We start from the raw sequence: 19,466 nt of genomic DNA, 5'->3' as shown, positions 1-19,466 counted from the left end.
TTTTTGCATCAGAGCAACTTCATGTCACATCTGCAGCTCAGCGCCATCAGCAGGCAAAGCAGCAACCTTCCAAAATAAGTCAGACATGTAGCTGTGTGAATAACTGGGCAGCCAGATAATTAAAGTGTTAATTTTTAATGAGAATAGGAACGAGTCTCAGGGAGTTGCTCCGAGGTAAGACATTTACAGAGTTGGAGACACTGAGGCCGTGCACAACATCATCTACTACAGTCAACAACATCCTACCCAATTGCCTTCGAGTGAATCAGCAGCCCTCTCCAACATCGTTGATCCCTTCAGGAGGCTCTGAAACATCCTCATCATCAGCTCTGCCAGCCCGGTCAGCTCATTCATGATTGATCTGGTAGAAAGATCTACCAACCCAAAAGTATGATCAAAGTTTGCTGTTGGAGACAAACAGAGTTACAGCTCATCGCTCTGCATTCAGCGTACTTCTCTTCCACCTCCACCTCCTCTCTCTGCCTGTCAAACGTTTTCTGCTCAGTTAGATAAAGTGAAAAGTTTGGATGTGCTCGACGGTGGACAGCTCCATCATTTCCAGACGACTCACTCTCTGCACTCAGATGATGGGCAGACAAAGTTTTTGGGGAAAGTGCTTAAAACAAAAACTTTCTGCAGATCATTAGCATGAGCGAGACATCTGCTGGGAATGTAGGACGCTGGCTGTTGTGCAGTTTATGCATGAAGCAGCATCACTCAGTCACAGCATCTCTGCCTCTTCACCCTCTCAAACATTATCAGTTTCTGTCGAAGGACCTTATCATTGATTCTTTTCCTCATCAGAAGTCAGTTTTCAGTACATCTGTGGGTGGGCAATGCCCAAACCTTAAAGCCTCTGCAAACCCAAACCAGCAACAGCCTGCTGTGGGTTTGGGTTTGCCTGACATGCTGCTGTGGAGGTGTCGGGGTAAATATTCAGCTAAGACCCTTAGAACCAAAACCACAAGCTGACCAGCAAGTAAAAGCACAAAATAGAAGCAGAGTAGAGAACAATGAGAACAATTAAAAAACAATACTCCCGCAGGATAACATGTCCAGTTTCCCCATGCAACTTGATTGGTCTTTATAAGTAACCGACAACTCGCTCCAAATAACTCATCCTGACTCCTTCACATGTGAATGATTCCACAGTCTTTAGGGCTTGACAGGAGAGTTAGGGAAGCACCTGGAACAGATCTGGGTTTAACCTTTCTTCTGGTTTTTATTTTTCTGCATCAGATTTAACAAGTGTGAGAAAAAACTCAAAGTATGAGTGATGTTTCCTGAAAGACGTGTGGGTGGTGAAGACGTCTTCACGATGGCTCGACTTTCTGCTTTCATGGAGCCACAAAGCAACACCTCAACAGCTCGAGCTTTCTTGGAAACACACAACGGCTAGTGTGTGTGTGTCTGTCTGTCTGTGTGTGTGTGTGTGTGTGTGTGTGTGTGTGTGTGTGTGTGTGTGTGTGTGTGTGTGTGTGTGTGTGTGTGTGTGTGTATTGTACTCTGTCAGTAGATGTTTGAGCTCAAAGAAGAACATGTTCCATGAGGGCCGACTCTGTCACTGATAATAAAATGTTTTAAACCACCAGAGAGCATCCCATCCTGTAAACTTCTACATGTGTAGCACACGGAGAGCCTGAGTGTGTCTGTTTGTGTGTGTCTGTGCGTGTAACTATGTGTGTGTGTTCGTGTGTGTATGTCTGTGTATGTGTGTTTGCGTCTGTGTGCGTGCGTTTTATGCAGTGTGAAGATGCTGATAGGACCCTGCAGAGGTGCATTGATGGTGACCACATTCATATTTAATTAGTGAGGTGTCAGTCAGAGGTGATGGCAGCTCACAGCGGTGTCCTCTCCATCACCTCGGCTCACTCCGGCCGTATCGACACAGACGCGGTGCAGAAGTTCAAAGGGTGAAACGATGCTGCTGCATAGCTGCAGATCTGAGCAGCAATCACAGGTTGAGGGTCTTCATGGAAGCAAATGACATCAGCGATAAGCAGAAGCATGTTGTTGCTGTATAAAATACTGACAGTGGTTTTTGCTAGATGGCATAAATATGAAAATCCAAGGTCACTTCCTTCTGGAACTGGACCTCTGACAGAGTTGGAGGTGAAGTTGTCTGAAGGTGTAATATAGATAAATGTTCCCAGCTTTGAGGCTGAAGACCTGCAGGGACCAGCTGTTACCTAAAAATCCACCACCTCCACCTTTTCCTAATGAATTTGAATCATCTTAAAAGAAGTGACTTTTAAAAGGTTTCGGTTTAGCGCACAGCATGTTAGGTATTTGAGATTGCAGTATTGACATCATCTCCCACTCTTCCAGAGTGGATGAATCTGCATCCGGTGTCCCGTGCTGCTCTCAACCTGAGGAGGTTCAGCTTGATGGTTTTTGTGTAAACAAAGAAACTGGCGCACTGAGCTCATACCTCCACCGAGGAAAAGCCAATTTAAGTCATATTTCTGAGGTTTGGAGGCTCCGCTCCTTCGAGGATTCTCTGCATGAGATTATTTTTTCTGGGGTTTCATTGATCGTGCCCAGTTTTCTGCCTCACAGGAAGCCTTTGATTTCTCTGCTCAGCACTGGAGGCGTTGTCAGTCACTGATGTAAATTTGCTAAAACACTGAGGGAAATGTCATGATGCCACGCTTCATGATCTGTCCCTGAGCCGCAGATACAGCTGTCTTTTCCATTGGAGTTGTGTGATTGGATGTGTTAGGCTGAGACTTAATGGTGTCCACACGTGTGTGTTCACACTCGACATGCTGGTGTGACATTCACACGCTTGATTGGATCTCACCGTAGCCCTGGAGACGAGAAGGTGTCGTTGTTCTGTAGATCCTGATCATGTTGGAGGGCAACAGACATGTGCTCAGCTCTGCTGCTGCAGGTAGAGCCGCAAACATCACGACCCACCCACCCAGTCTCTGAGCACACCATTAAATACATAATCACCGCCCATTTTATTAGGTACACCTGTTCAACCCCTCGTTAACACTGATGTCTAATCAGCCAATCGCACGGCAGCAGCTCAGAGCCTTTAGGTGTGCAAACATGCTGAAATTCAAACTAGAGGTGGTCTCGTCCAGGTATCGATAGTATCAGATCGATGCTTTGTTTCTATCCTCTATGTGCAGCTCACTGAAGCGTGTTAAATAAGTAATTTTTTAAATAAAATTCTACACCCCGAACATGAGCTATGAAACATGTCTGTGCTGACTGTCTGCTTTATTTACAGCCTGCAGCACAGTTAAACTACAGACGCTGAGCCAGACAACTCTACATTCAGCTCAGTTTCAAAATAAAAGCTGGAAGGTGTGTTTTACTGTGTTAACTCCTTATTTTAAAAGTAAAAGTTACAGTGATTTAGTGATACTTAAAATGCCTTCAGAATTTGCAACCTGATGATGGTTCATCTCATAAATCAGGACACACTGCGCTCCTCAACAGCAGCTGCCTGTAGAAATAGTTAGTACCACTGGCCCTGTAAATACAGGGCCAGTGGTACTGGCCCTGTATTTACCTGGCGTTGGATATACACCAATCTGCAGAGTGGCGCAGCACGAGTTCAAACTGAGCATCAGAATGATAAGAAAGTTGCTTTAAGGGCCTGAGGGCGGCGTGGTTGTTGGTCTGAGTGTTGCACAATCTGCTAATCTGCTGCGATTTTACCACCAACCACCATCACAGACATCGGCTCTCTGGGAGGAAACGCCCTGCTGAGCTCAGAGGTCAGAAGAGAAACAGCAGACTGCTGATAGAAAGGTACTCATTACAACCAACGTCTACAGAAGAACCTTCAAGCAGATGGGCTGCAGCAGCAGGAGACCACATTGTGTCATTCCTGTCAGTAAGAACAAGAAACTCAGACTTACAACACAGTCTGGTTTCTGAACATGACAAGTTCGCTGCACTCAGTCCAACAGAGCACCTTCACCTTCATCACAAAGGCAGCAACACACCTGCAGAAACTGTGTGATGATGTCATGATGATGTCATACCATGGAACAAAGTCTGAGGAACGTTTCCAGCAGCTTGTTGAGTTAAAGCAGCTCTGAATGAAAAGAGCCCATCCACATCCTAACAAGGAGTAACTAATAAAGTGGCCAGTGTTTAATTAAAGTCTAAGAACACATTGGCGGCATAAAGTAAATGTAAAGAAATGAACACACACACTGTGTCCTGTCCCTCAGTAGGCTTCCAGACGTTGGCCATCAGGAAACAGGATGATACAGAAGGATGATTCTTAACTGTGAATCATGCAAAGCCACTCTGATAAATTCCATGAGTGAAAAACGGAGCAGGTCATGATCAGGGAGCGCTTCATTTAAACCCATTAAACTCAGGATGTTCAGTATTTGGATGAAGCCGCTCATGAGAAGAAACCTCAGCCTGTCAGTCACATTTAATCAGCACTCAGGTAAAACAGATCAGACTCAATGAAACTCAGCTCGTTAACAAAGAAGCTGCACTGATGCTGATGGTGTCTTACCACGTTGCTGATGATATCGTTTAATCAGCACCTCACAGGCCGTCAGCTGACCCCCTCTCCCTGTAATGTTCTGTAGCCAGTGAGCAGAGACCTGTCAGACATGCCGCCAGTCCTTCGGCCTGCTTCTGCTCCACTTAAGACTATTTGCCTGTTAGCAGCTGACCCAGGGTCAGCCAGTCTGGGCGTGTCCCTGTGTATCATGCACTCATCAGAAACGTCCTGCACAGCGAAGGTGGTCAGAGCAGTCTGCCTCACAGGCAGGAGATGCTAATCAGCACCGCTGTACATGTGAATGCAGGTGATTACATGTAATCACATGTGGGTACATGTGATTGCAGCACTCAGACCTGACATGGACACGACTACAGCACTTTCACTGCTCCTGCAGCGTGCTCACTGTTAAACCCTAACACAGCTGCAGGACACAGAACCACAAACACTGCCTCCTGTTACAGTCCTAATTAGGTCACATGGTGAGTGCACTGATGGAGCTGAAGTTGTTGATGGAGGAAAAACAGACTTCTGTGCTGCTGTTTGTTGGGTGGATGTGAGCAGGTGGATGCTGTTGTCACGGCCAGCGGGGGCAGACCGTGTGGAGAGTGTGTGGTGGACCCAGGCGCGAACACAGGCGAGGAGACAGGAGTGAACTTAAACTGAAAGAGAGCCTTTATTTGGGCTGATGCAGGAGGGAGTAGACAAAACATAACAGGGACAGACTGCAACTAACCAAAAACCTAAACTGGAAAAATACTAACCTGACTGTAAGGAATAACTATGATCACTGTGAACAGAATGCTGTGCAGATGCATGGAAACTGTGAACCAAATGGCATGACGAAACAGACATGACCTGCACAGAACCTCATCGTGCGGCTGCATGAAAAACAACAGAAACCAAATGGCAAACCTGAACTGCACAGAATCCTGAAAAACACTTAACTTGACCAGAGGGGAAGTACACAGACAACGCGACAACGAACAAAGGAAGACTGAGGACTTAAATACACACATGAGGTGATCAGGGGAAGTGGAGACACATGAGAACACAGCTGACTCGAATGAAACATAATGACAATACAGGGGAGAGAAACACTAACTACAATGAACAAAGAACACCAGACTCTTACAAAATAAAACAGGAAACACGGAGACATAGACATGGAGATAAAACATGACATGAACTTAACCGCATAGACATGAAACATAGACGCAGGAACCAGGGAGACTGAGTACAGGCGGAGATGACAGAAATAACTAAGAAATAAGGCCTGAACAGCAACCTAGAATTTAACTAGACTGAAAATAAATACAAAAAAATACATAAAAACTCAAACACTGGGTCACACGACCCAGTACCGTGACAGCTGTGCTGTTTAGGATTGTGTCACAGTGAGCTGGCTCTGAGAGCAGGGAGCCCTGACTGACGGAGGCATGTTCTGTGTCTGTTTGTGGGTCTGTGTGCGGCGCTGATTGCTGTTTTGTGTGGTTTTCTTTCTTCACAGTCTGAGTTGTTAAAATGTTTCTGTGTGGATGTTGAGTCTCTCTATTAAACACGTCCAATATATAAAAGTCGTTTTATATATTTGAAGAAGGATGCAGACTGATTGACTCATGGAGCAAACTTAAGCAGTAAGTGGTTTACGCAGGATTACAGAGGATTAGTCACATGAGCTCGTACAGCGTACCAAAGACAGCTCTTCTTCATTTAAGTTTATCTGAATTCATCACAACAACTCAGACATCCTGATAAAAATATCATTTATAAAATCTCAGCTTTGTATTTAGAGTTTTCTGTTTTAGGAAGAAACACAGTTACAATGATGACCTTTAACCTGTCCAATCACGTTGATGGACGTGATCTGTGATCACTCTGCTCTCATCCTGTGATTATTGGGCATGCGGGTGCAGGCTAGAGGGCTGACGGAGCAATCAGTCACACATCGTTCGTGTGATTTTAATATGTTATTCAGTGCAAACATGTCACTGGGTTTACACAAAGATCGCAGGTTAGATAAATCAGAGATGTTCCTGGCGACCAATTTCTTCGTCTACTAAAAAAAAGATTCTTCAACAATGAACCATGCCGCTTCATTATCAACATTACATGTTATACACCAGACAGCAAGGCAGAAAAACACTTTAAATAAACTAATGTTAAATATTGTATGAAAACATGTTAGTACAAAAGTTCACGTGTTATTAAAACTGTGACTGAGCAATGCGCCGTGCATTATTGAAGCTAGTTCATCCACTTCAATAAAAGTTCAAATCTAAAATAACACATTAAATCATTCATTTATTTTCTTCTGCTGATCTGAAGTTGGGTCTCGGGGGCAGCAGCAGGGAAGCCCAGACCTCCTTCTCACCACGTCCTCCAGCTTATCCAGAACCATCAAGGCGTTCCCAGGCTAACCTCCTCTCTGGAGGACAAGCCCGGCCAGAATAGACAGGAGGCGAAATGTTCACTTTTCTACAACAAGCGAAGCTTCTCTGTAGTTATTATTCAAATTCACCTGTCTAATGGTGCATGCTGTAGTAGTGTTCTTATTATTTTGTCGAAGGTGACTTTCTGTTCCTCCTCTGAGTTTCTCTTTGTTTTTGTTTTTCTTTGACCTCCGGCCTTCGGACTTTTCAAAGTAAGTGGAGAAGCAGAAAAACACGGTTAATCATAAAAACAGAAATCGAAGCTTTCAGTCTAAAAGTGTCTTTTGGGAGACGCGAGAGTGCCGCGAGTGGAGTGATTACAGCCTTGCTGATTGGAGCCTTGCTGAAGTCAAGTCGCTCTCTGAAAACGTTCAATTATCTTTCAGCAGATTATTTCATTAAGTGCACAAATTAGTGCAAGCTCGGGCACAAAGACGTGTGTGAGTCTCTTTAATTTATCTTTTATCTCTTCTCTCTCTGCAGATTCATCTCTGACCAAGATGAGCCCCTGCTCCGAGGCAGGGAAACCCTGTAACCCCTGTCTGGATGCGGCGAAGGCTTGTAACCTTAACGAGACGTGTAAACGTCTCCGATCTGCCTATAACTCCATCTGCAGCAAGACCACGCCCCCGCAGCCCTCTGCGGGCTATCAGGAGCCGTGTAGCAGGAAGCGATGTCAGAAGGTGGGTGCAGCGCCTCAAGTTTGAGGGGAAATCCTGAAGCAGTGAGAAAACTGCCCAGCGTTCAGCTCAGCTGCACGAAGCTCAGCTTAATTTCACACTTTCACAAAGCGTAGATTAAAAAAAACTCCACAACAGCATCCTGCTCCAGCGTCAAAGGCAGGGAATGTGGGAAATGTAGCAGGGAGGTGGTTTAAAGACAAGGAACATAGCTCTGACAGAGACTGCAGGTACATGCTGCAGGTCACAGGCAGGGGATGCTTAATAAGGCAAGGCAAGGCAAGTTTATTTGTATAGCACAATTCAACAACAAGGTGATTCAAAGTGCTTTACAGAGACATTAGAAACAAAAACAAATGAAAAGCATGATTTAAAATTGATTAAAACAAGCAAACAAACAAACTAACTAATTAACAAACAAACAAAAAAAACAGTATATAAAATCAAAACAGATAAAATCAGAACAGTAGATAAAATCAGTAGTTAAAATGTTAGTTTTGAAATTTAAGCTTAAAAGTGTGGATTTGGTGCTTTATTCAAATGCAGCTGAGAACAGGTGAGTCTTCAACCTGGATTTAAATAAATTGAGTGTTTCAGCTGATCTGAGGCTTTCTGGGAGTTTGTTCCAGATATAAGGAGCATAAAAGCTGAATGCAGCTTCTCCGTGTCTGGTTCTGACTCTGGGAACTGATAAAAGACCGGATCCAGATGACCTGAGGGATCTGGAAGGTTCATACTGGGTCAGGAGGTCACTGATGTATTTTGGTCCTAAACCATTCAGAGCTTTATAGACCAGCATCAGAACTTTAAAGTCTATCCTCTGATGGACAGGCAGCCAGTGTAAAGACCTCAGTGCTGGACTGATGTGGTCCACTTTTTTGGTCTTAGTGAGGACTCGAACAGCAGCGTTCTGAATGAGCTGTAGTTGTCTGACTGATTTTTTAGGTAGACCTGAAAGATGCTGTTACAGTAATCAAGCCTACTAAAGATGAATGCATGGACTAGTTTTTCCAGGTCCTGTTGAGACATCAGATCTTTTATCCTTGATATACAGTGGGGCAAAAAAGTATTTAGTCAGCCACCGATTGTGCAAGTTCCCCCACTTAAAATGATGACAGAGGTCAGTAATTTGCACCAGAGGTACACTTCAACTGTGAGAGACAGAATGTGAAAAAAAAATCCATGAATTCACATGGTAGGATTTGTAAAGAATTTATTCGTAAATTAGGGTGGAAAATAAGTATTTGGTCACCTCAAACAAGGAAAATCTCTGGCTCTCACAGACCTGTAACGTCTTCTGTAAGAAGCTTTTCTGTCCCCCACTCGTTACCTGTATGAATGGCACCTGTTTGAACTCATCATCTGTATAAAAGACACCTGTCCACAGCCTCAAACAGTCAGACTCCAAATGCCGCCATGGCCAAGACCAAAGAGCTTTCGAAGGACACCAGGAAAAGTATTGTAGACCTGCACCAGACTGGGAAGAGTGAATCTACAATAGGCAAGCAGCTTGGTGTGAAAAAATCAACTGTGGGAGCAATCATCAGAAAATGGAAGACATACAAGACCACTGATAATCTCCCTCGATCTGGGGCTCCACGCAAGATCTCATCCCGTGGGGTCAAAATGATCATGAGAACGGTGAGCAAAGATCCCAGAACCACACGGGGGGACCTGGTGAATGACCTGCATAGAGCTGGGACCAAAGTAACAAAGGTCACCATCAGTAACACACTACAACGGCAGGGAATCAAATCCCGCAGTGCCAGACGTGTTCCGCTGCTGAAGCCAGTGCATGTCCAGGCCCGTCTGAAGTTTGCCAGAGAGCACATGGATGATACAGCAGAGGATTGGGAGAATGTCATGTGGTCAGATGAAACCAAAGTAGAACTTTTTGGTATAAACTCAACTCGTCGTGTTTGGAGGAAGAAGAATACTGAGTTGCATCCCAAGAACACCATACCTACTGTGAAGCATGGGGGTGGAAACATCATGCTATGGGGCTGTTTTTCTGCCAAGGGGACAGGACGACTGATCCGTATTAAGGACAGAATGAATGGGGCCATGTATCGTGAGATTTTGAGCCAAAACCTCCTTCCATCAGTGAGAACTTTGAAGATGAAACGAGGCTGGGTCTTCCAACATGACAATGATCCAAAACACACCGCCCGGGCAACAAAGGAGTGGCTCCGTAAGAAGCATTTGAAAGTCCTGGAGTGGCCTAGCCAGTCTCCAGACCTCAACCCCATAGAAAATCTGTTGAAAGTGAGTTGAAAGTCCGTGTTGCTCGGCGACAGCCCCAAAACATCACTGCTCTCGAGAAGATCTGCATGGAGGAATGGGCCAAAATACCAGCTACTGTGTGTGCAAACCTGGTAAAGACCTATAGTAAACGTTTGACCTCTGTTATTGCCAACAAAGGATATGTTACAAAGTATTGAGTTGTATTTTTGTTATTGACCAAATACTTATTTTCCACCCTGATTTACGAATAAATTCTTTACAAATCCTACCATGTGAATTCATGGATTTCTTTTTTTTCACATTCTGTCTCTCACAGTTGAAGTGTACCTCTGGTGCAAATTACTGACCTCTGTCATCATTTTAAGTGGGGGAACTTGCACAATCGGTGGCTGACTAAATACTTTTTTGCCCCACTGTATTCTTGAGGTGATAGTAAGCTGATTTTGTTATTGTCTTAATGTGTTTTTCTAAGTTTAGGTCTGCATCCATCACTACACCCAAATTTCTCGCCTGGTTTGTGGTTTTTAGATGTATAGATTGAAGTTCTCTGGTGACCTGTAATCGTTTTTCTTTGGCGCCAAAGACTATTACCTCAGTTTTGTTTTTGTTTAGCTGAAGAAAATTGTGACACAACCAGTCATTAATTTCCTCAATGCATTTACCAAGAGCCTGTACAGGGTCTCGGTCTCCTGGTGACATTGTGATATATATTTGTGTGTCATCTGCATAGCTGTGGTAGTTTATTTTGTTGTTCTTTATAATCTGTGCCAGTGGGAGCATGTAAATGTTAAACAGAAGGGGTCCCAAGATGGAACCTTGGGGAACTCCACATGTGATACTTGTCTGCTCAGATGTGAAGTTACCTATTGATACAAAGTATTTCCTGTTTTCTAAGTATGTTTTGAACCAGTTTAGTACAGTTCCTGAAAGACCTGCCCAGTTCTCCAGTCGTTTGAGTAATATGTTGTGGTCAACTGTGTCAAATGCTGCACTGAGATCCAGTAAAACTAAGACTGACATTTTTCCACTGTCTGTATTCAGACATTTGTCATTAAACACTTTGGTCAGAGCGGTTTCAGTGCTGTGGTTCTGTCTAAAACCCGACTGGAAGGCATCATAGCAGTTATTCTGTTTTAAGAAGTAATTGAGCTGTTGAGAAACTGCTTTTTCAATGATCTTACTTAAAAATGGGAGATTTGAGATCGGCCTGTAGTTGTTCATTTGTGTCTTGTCAAAATTGTCCTTTTTCAGTATAGGCAGCATAAAACAGTATAAGCCCTGTTTTATGCTGAAGGTCCTTCAGGCCTCATCCTCCTGGTCACACGGGCACAGTTTTCTGTATTGAAACAAGTGGTTTAACTCACACTCACTCGGATGGATGCACCAGGCTTTAGTATCTTGCCCAACGGTACTTCAACATACAGACTGCAGTAGCAGGGGGTCAAACCTCCAACCTTCTGATTCGTCAATAACTGCTCAGGGTGGCAGTTGAGCTCAGTGCGTTGAGCAGGCCCCCATGTGCTGTACGGCTGAGAGCGGCCGGCCCAGGTTCAAATCTGACCCGCGGCCCTTTGCTGCATGTTTTCCCCTCTCTCCCTCTGCTTTCCTGCCAGTTCTTCACTGTATCTGTCAATAAGGCCAACATAAAAATTAAATAAATAACCGTTTTTCCTTCTGAGCCTCTGACTGAAACTAGTTCATGTAAATTGAGAGCATGCAGCACTCACTCACAGACTGATCTGTTTACCAGGTCATAATACCTGCAGGTGTAAATTATGTAATTATTCTCGGATGAGCTTTTAGTACAGTAACCTCATAGCAGCCATATTATTGGTCAGATGATGTCATTAAAAAAAATGCTCCACCAGCACAAACATATGCACGTGTGCAGTAAGCACACAGCTAGCACTGACAGCTGCCCGTGTCTCAGCGCCCTTCAGAGTGATTGAGCATCATTTACAGCATTTGTGGCACCTGAGGCTCAAACCTCACGGCCTCCATGTTTAAACCGTCCGAGGGTCTCTCTGATGATGGTGATGATGGTGATGATGTGACAGCGCCTGGACTGCAGAGCTGGTGTTATGGTATCAGCGCTGCGCAGGCTGTGATGCTAAAAGCTTTCTAAAGGCTAAAAGGTTATTAACGTTTCAAGTTCCTCCTCCTCGGTTTCACTTTTACGTCAGTGGCAGAATTACACAAACTGTTTGTTGGAATAAAATCTTTAAAAATAGTCAAGTAAAAGTGCAGCATTTAAAATGCTTTTTTAATACGGTTATATTTCACCTGAGAAAGCATCTAAATTCAGCTCCACAGCTCCGAGGCTGAGATGAACACCCCTGGGCTCCATGGATCACAGACTCCTGGGAAAATCCAATAAGTCTGTGTGTCCTCATCACCGGGCCACAGCCAAACACCTGCAGAAAAACTGCCAGTTTTGCTCCCGGCTCAGAGTAGTGAGGAGTTTTTACCAACTGTGAGTCAGTGACACTGAAGATGCTCAAACACAGATTCAGTGCAGCAGATTTTACTGTGAGGATCCAGAGCAGCCTCTCTGAGCGTGTCAGGAAACATCACAGCTGAAGTAATTCTAGACTCGTCAGGTTTCGGCTTCAGTATTGCCTCAGGGCGTTTTATATTGTAAGGTCACGACCCTGCAATTATAATAATGCAAAAGGTAACATCCTGTTTGATTCAGTCACACCTGACAGGAAACAGTTAACTGAGCTCAGAGACCAGTTGAACAGGACGCTCAGACTTCTCGAACAGACTTCTATCCAATCAGACCTGAGGAATCACCCCCTGATGGACATGAGAAAGACTGCAGGCAAAGTCCATCTTTTATCTACAGTTTATGTCTTCAAATGATGCCGCAATTAAGGATGGGTATCGTTTAGGTTTTATCCGATACCAGTACCAAACCGGTACTTTTGAAACGGTGACGGTGCTTAAACAGTCCTCGAACCGGTGCTTAAAGAATGGAGAACACAGACTTTGTCCAAAAATCTCTCATGTTTAGCAGTTTTTTTTGTAAAAAGATAACAATGTTAGCCTTTTCTGCAGCTATAGGGTATCATTCTTGGTTGCAAGCAGTGCTTAAACAATGGAAAAAAAACACAAACTTTGTCCAAAAACCTCTCATGTTTAGCTGTTTCCCACTTTTCCTTTGGTCATTTTAGCCTTTTTGGCCAGGGTGAAGGGAGTATCTGCCATCAAACAAGAAGACAGCCGTATGGAACTACAACGGTGTTTGCTAGTTCACCTTACATGCATTAATTTAATAACGTGGTTAGCTTGCACACGAACAACATTAAGCTACTCACGCAGAGAAGAACAGCTGCTGCTGCATCATCATCCGTCATGATTTCTGCTACACTGGCAGGGCTAGGGGCCAGTAGATGTGCAGGGCTAGGGAGCAGTAGATGTGCTCGATGTGAGGTCTCGCAGCAAGCTATCAAATACGGTGCATTTCTCTGCTTTTAACAAAATGCTATACGTCGCCAGGTGTTTCATCAGATTCGAGGAGTTACCTCCTTTGCACAGTATCACCTTAAAGCACTTGTTGCAGGCTGCTGAGTTTGCATCGTTTGCTGTGAAGTACAGCCAGACTTTTGACCGCTTCGCCTTGGGCATTTTCTTCTTCTTCTTCTTCTTCTTTGTGTTTAACGGCGGTTGGCAACCAACGTAAAGGAGCATTACCGCCTCCTACTGTTCCGGAGTATGGGTCAGACAGTGAGTTCACAAGCTGTATAAAAAAAAAAAAAACCCTACCTTGGGCATTTTTAATCTGTAGCTCTGCTCTAAAAGAACGTACGTACCTGGGCCTGCCTACTACGCTTGCAAAGGTAAAATGATTGGCTAGAATCTGAAGTGTATGACATCTCAGGGGAAAAAAAGCACCGAAATGTGCGCTGCTTTTCGGTCTGGTTACTACCGTTTATGTCAGAACCGGTACCCATCCCTAGCCGCAAACAATTCTGACAAGTCTAACAAGCAAAACAAATGAGCTGCATCCAAAGAAGTTTAGGCCTTCACCGGGATTCTAACAAAAACATTTAGACCTATTGATCTTTGAGCCCAGATGTTTCAGACCCGTGAGATGTGTGGAACGCTATGTTAGTACTGGGGTCACTGCGGCGCTCCAGATCTCCTTCAGCATTAACATCAGCACAGAAGCTGTGTGCCAGGAGGTTCACGCTGAGGGCCTCCTGCAGGTGTGACATGAACAACTTTTATCCGTGTACAACCCCAATCCTGACAAAGTTTTCATGCTGAATTAAACGTGAATAAATAGAGAATGCAGTGATCTCAGAAATCTAGAATTTATTCTCAGTATAAAACAGAAAACCTGTCACGTGTTTAAACTGAGGAAATTCAGTTTTAATAAAAATCTAAGCTCATTTTGAATCATTCAGATTTCTTTTTAACATTTTACTCAGCATCCCGACCATGTGGATACCTGTGGACACCAGTCTCACTGATTTGTTGTAAAGCTAGTGAGTATTAAATCAAAGGGACCAGTGATGCTGCAGATCCCTCCTCAGTGAAACAGACCACTTTGCCACTTTTCTCTTTCCAGATATTTTTTCCTAATTTGGGAATTCCTAGTTTATATTCCAGATAAATGCAGACACCAGTCCCGGCCAGGCGGTTGTCTCCCTCGGCACTTAGGAAAGTGATATTATTATTTAACAGGCTGTGCTATACTGTTAATGCAGGCTTCTTTTCTCATATTAAGGAATAATAGTTTAGTGCTTTTAGCTTTTTCGCTGCACTCAATCACCTGTACCACATTCCTCGTCTTGTTTACCTTTTTCTTCGCGTCGTGTGTTTCAGGCCCTGCGACAGTTTTTCGAGCGGGTGTCATGGGAGCTGAGCTACCCCCTGCTGTTCTGCTCGTGCCCGGACCAGGCGTGTGCTGAGCGTCGCCGTCGCACCATTGTCCCGTCCTGCTCACACCAGGAGAGGCACAAAGCCAGCTGTCTGGAGCTGCGGCGCACCTGCCGCTCGGACGCCCTGTGCAGGTGAGCCACCCTTGTTAGGCCTCGTTAGGGCTCCTCAGCATGATTTCCGCCAAGCCAGAGGAGGAGCTAATCAATGAAATCAGCAGCTCAAGAGCTTAATGGGGAGAAATCTCATAGACGCACAGGTGCAAATTACACATTTGATTGGTAAGCACCGGCTTTAAAGGTGAGAGAGGCTCAAAGTGGGCCAGTCAGCATTTCACACACACACACACACACACACACGCACACACCTGCCCCCTTTAGCGACTACAGGCCAGGCGTCCTTGAGAAGGAAGCACTGCCGGGAAAATGCTCACACATGATTGGATTTTTTTTTTTTATCTGCGTGAGTATGAGCTGAATCCACTGATGGAGGCAGCACCTGACCTGAGACAGAGCTGCTAGGTCATGTGACTGATACTGCAAAGGTGCCACACACTTAGAGGAATCATCAGAAATAACGCTATGCACAGTTTCAAACCCACAGCTGCAGGAAATATTTACACTCTGAAACAGAAGAAATCTCTATTTTTCCACATGTGCAGGTCGGGTCTTCTAAACATCTGGATTTATGCTTCTCCATTGAAGTAGCTGCATCTGAAGACAGTCAAGCTTAATCTCATCATCACCTCAAAAGCACTCACAGTGCATATGTTCCTGTCCCTCAGTTAGAAAAATCAAGTTTATCTTAATATAATAAAGTTCCAAATATGAAAATGTGAGAAGAAAAGAGCCAGAGTGGTGAGAAAATATGACGAAAACTGTACATCAGAGACTCTTTACCCCCCTCCCTCCACGGAGGGGTAGTAGTTTGCTTACAGAGCAAATCGGTCCATCGCCCTTCACAGAGAGTGCTGAGCCATCTGGAGAACAGGAAGAGCTACGTGAGGATGTTCTTCATAGACTACAGGTCAGTCATTTTATTAATATCCGAGAGCTTTGTTTGGATTGATGACCATTTGAACCTGAACCTGTTAGTCGAGCTCTGGGAGAAGATCTCAGGCTGGAATCAGGCCTCCTGTTCCTGTAGGTCAGTTTTATCGCCACCTTCAGTCCGTCAGTCCCTGTTTGGTTTTTTATTTCCTGCTACACATTTTCAGCATTTTCATTGGTTCAGCCTGGCCGTTGAGGCTGAGCTCACAGAGCTCACTGCCATCATTTAATGATTCAAACTGTTTCCTTCCAGCACCTTCATACATTCAGCACAGAGTTGAGGTCAGACTCATCTCATCAAGCTTATTCATGTATGAGTGGGGAGTGTGTGTGTTAGTGTGTATGTGTGTGTTAGTGTGTATGTGTGTGTGCGCACTCAGCCTTGAGGGTGGAGGTTAAGCACTTGATGGACTTGTCTGATTAAAGTGAGCACATGCTGTCTCTTCGTGGTTTTGAGTGATGAAGCTGCTTCAGCAGAGAAACAGAAATATCAGATGTGCAGTCACACAGTGAGGTCGGTGTTTCAAGATGTTTCATACAAATAAACACAGACATCTGTAACAAGGACTGATTACCTGCATGAGTCAGGCTTACAACATGAAGAGGAACTTGAAGTTAGAGTAGGGCGAGCCGTCACAGCGGCACGAAGATAATGAGCGAACACAGTGGACATACAGTCAACTCTGACACATGTTTATCAGTCATTGATATATCGATCGGGTTATTATTGATGCTAACGGGCCCCCTGACTGCTGCCAGGGTATATAGTTTCTATAGATATTCACAATAATGATAATAATAATAATTATTAATAATAATAAGTATAAAATAATAAGTATAAAATAATAATAATAATAATAATAATAATAATAATTATTATTATTATTATTATTATTATTATTATTATTTTTTAAATTATTTTAAAAGCGCCTTTCAAGACACCCAAGGACACTTAACAATAGAATAAAACATATAATAGAGATGACAAAATGAAGGACAATAAAAACAAAAACAAACAGTGGGTTCACAGTGAATATTCAGATTTGAACAGATAGGTTTTGAGTTAAAGATTTAAACAGGGGGAGGGAATCAATGTTTCTTAAATCTGGGGGTAGAGAGCTCCACAGCCTGGGAGTAGAGCAGCTGAAAGCTCTCCTTCCCACTGTGGTGAGGTGGAAAGAAGGCACGAGATAGAAGAAGAAGAAGAAGAAGATCAAAGTGAGTGGGCAGTAGTAGCGGGTAGGTAGTGCTTAACAGGTCAAAAAGGTAAGGAGGAGCAAGGTTATGAAGGGTCTTGAAGGTGAGCAGAAGAAGTTTGTATATTATCCTGAATTTCACTGGGAGCCAGTGAAATTCCTGAAGAACAGGGGTGATGTGCTGGTAGGAGGGGATTCTGATAATAATGCGAACAGCAGAGTTTTGAACCAGTTGAAGCTTATGGAGGGATTTTTGGGGTGTAAGATGGTGTAAGTTGATGTACTCAGTCTTGTCCTGTATGGATTTCTGTCGATCGCTGTTTTCCTCAACTAGTAAATCTGCCCTGGATTGTTTTCAGGTAGTTCTGAATGCTAATACCAAGGCTGCTTACTTGCTCGAGCAGACAGAACCATTCAATCACTGTGACTGCTAGCGTCCTTTCACTGGTTCTGTGTTAGTGTCGGGGTGCAGTTCAAAGGTCAAACGTTTGTTTCGTGCATGTATCTGATGACCGGGAGTGCAGCCTGAGCTCCGCTGGTGCGGTTTGGTGGAAATTCAAGCTCTGTGACATGAATGTTAACGTTATGTACAGGTACGTTTCATAAAGTACTCTTTATGCTTTGGAAATATATTACATTTTAATTTAATATGACATTTTTAGCTGTGTATTGTTCTAGATGCCAGCCCTAGTACACTTGGTGCCTATGGTGAAACAGTAAAGTGAACAAAGTGAAGCTTTGGTCCAGATAAGATTCATGCAACCACCTCTTCATGTGGACTTCAGTTTCAGCCTTTAAAGAGGAGATCAGGTCTTTTTTTAAAATGAGCTGATAATGAAACAGTGGTCAGCAAACAGCCAGAGGGTCCTTGTGTGGATCTTCTCCCACTCTTGTCCTGGTCCTGGATTTATTTATGTGTGATTACAACTGATAATGTACCGTAGTTTTTGGACTATACGGCGTACCGGATTATAAGGCACAATATCAATGAACGGGTCTATTTTGTTACAGAAGGCGCACCGGATTATAAGGTGCATTAAGCAAAACAAAACTGTTACATAATTCAAACTTTAATCAACTCATTCACGATAACTCTCAACATTGTTCAGTTGTAACACATAAAATACAGAACAAAACACTCACTTTTTCAGTTCATTCTTCGTCCAGAAATCCATCAAATTCTCGATCTTCAGTGTCTGAGTTTGACAGGTGGCCGATTTCGGCCCGTAAGCATGTCTCTTAAAAGGTGCCATTTTGGGGTCCTTATAATCACACCATAATATTATGTTGAAGCAGATTTTTGAGTGTCGTGTACCACAAAAAATCGGTTTGAGGTCAGTAAGCTCAACCAGAATTCATACATAAGGCGCACTGTCGATTTTTGAGAAAATTAAAGAATTTTAAGTGCCTTATAGTCTGAAAAATACAGGAAATATAGAAATACAGAGGAAAACCTCTGAAGCAGGTGTAAGAATCACAGTGACTCACATTGAAGTCACTTGGCTGTTTACATGTAAATGCCAGGCAACCTTTAAAATCCCCAGAAGGGGCTCCAAGCTAAAGGTATTCCCAGAATCCAGACCTCAAACCATCTGGATGAAACAAACAGCGATGCGGGTGGGACGGTTTGGTAATCTCGAGGAAAGGTGCTAACACCTGAAGGTTGAACTGAGATCATTTGTTAGTGCACCAGTGGCATATTTAATTCTCACACGGTGGCCGGAGAGAACTCATCCCGAGGTTGTTCTGCCAGTTTTCCGGGGTTTACCGTCTCTATCCGTCCTGCTGTCAGCTTTCAGTCACATATTCTGTCCTCCATGTGGGTATCAGTTCAGCGGGTTGAGCATGCTTAGAGAGAAGCATGTAAACAGCTGACCTGCCTGCTGGGCTGAGCTCTCTTCCCATCAAAAGTTGCTTGTTGCTTCAGCAGCAGCAATGCTCCTCCACAGCAGGCTGGATCTCTTCACTGTGAAGAACCTGTGAAGGTGATAGATTGATGCTCTTATTGCTCCCACATGTGCAAAGGTTGTTTTTAAGAATGTGTATTTCCAACATATGATGCAGGAAAGCTCCTCCACTCTTCAATCAGCTGATTCAGCAACTCAACTCCTCGATGACTCCTCGGGACCTAACCTGGGCTGCTTTTAGGACTCACTGAGAAACCTGGCAGAGAAGTCCAGAGTCCAGTTCGGGCAGTGGCTCATGTTGGGTTGCCCACATATGGAGAGGTTATGTCAGCTGTTGGGTGGGCGCGGCATGGCCCGAAAGTCATGACGTGGTTATTGGTGGAGTATTTAGATGATCCTTTGCCCCTGCAGACAGCTCCCAGGTTTTTACAAGCTCCTCTCGGTGACAGCAGCAGGAGGTTTCTGTGGTTTCGGTGTCTAAGTGTGACCTATGGAGAAGCAGCAGATACATCAGTGAGTGGGAGTTGGAGTAAGCTGAAAGCCAGAAGGCAAAAATCCAAATAAATGTCCCCACGACCCCCCCAA

At 44.0% G+C, this 19,466-nt stretch overlaps 1 protein-coding gene across 1 annotated transcript in view; it reads left to right on the top strand.

Annotated features, from left to right (window-relative positions):
• The window catches only part of gfra2b (GDNF family receptor alpha 2b), a 157,756-nt gene that overhangs the window by 102,598 nt on the left and 35,692 nt on the right, over positions 1-19,466 (top strand). The window contains exons 4-5 of the mRNA XM_085278765.1: positions 7,402-7,601; positions 14,676-14,863. Coding sequence (XP_085134891.1) covers positions 7,402-7,601; positions 14,676-14,863 — 388 coding nt within the window. The remainder of the gene's footprint in view (positions 1-7,401; positions 7,602-14,675; positions 14,864-19,466) is intronic.

The sequence above is a fragment of the Mchenga conophoros genome, linkage group LG7 (genome assembly GCF_057382185.1).
Source record: "Mchenga conophoros isolate Kocher_MC1m ecotype Shallow Benthic linkage group LG7, M_conophoros_male_GT1.1, whole genome shotgun sequence".
In the NCBI taxonomy this organism is placed as follows: Eukaryota; Metazoa; Chordata; class Actinopteri; order Cichliformes; family Cichlidae; genus Mchenga; species Mchenga conophoros.
Note: the sequence above shows the minus strand (reverse complement) of the source record. Positions and strands in the feature narration are given on the sequence as shown.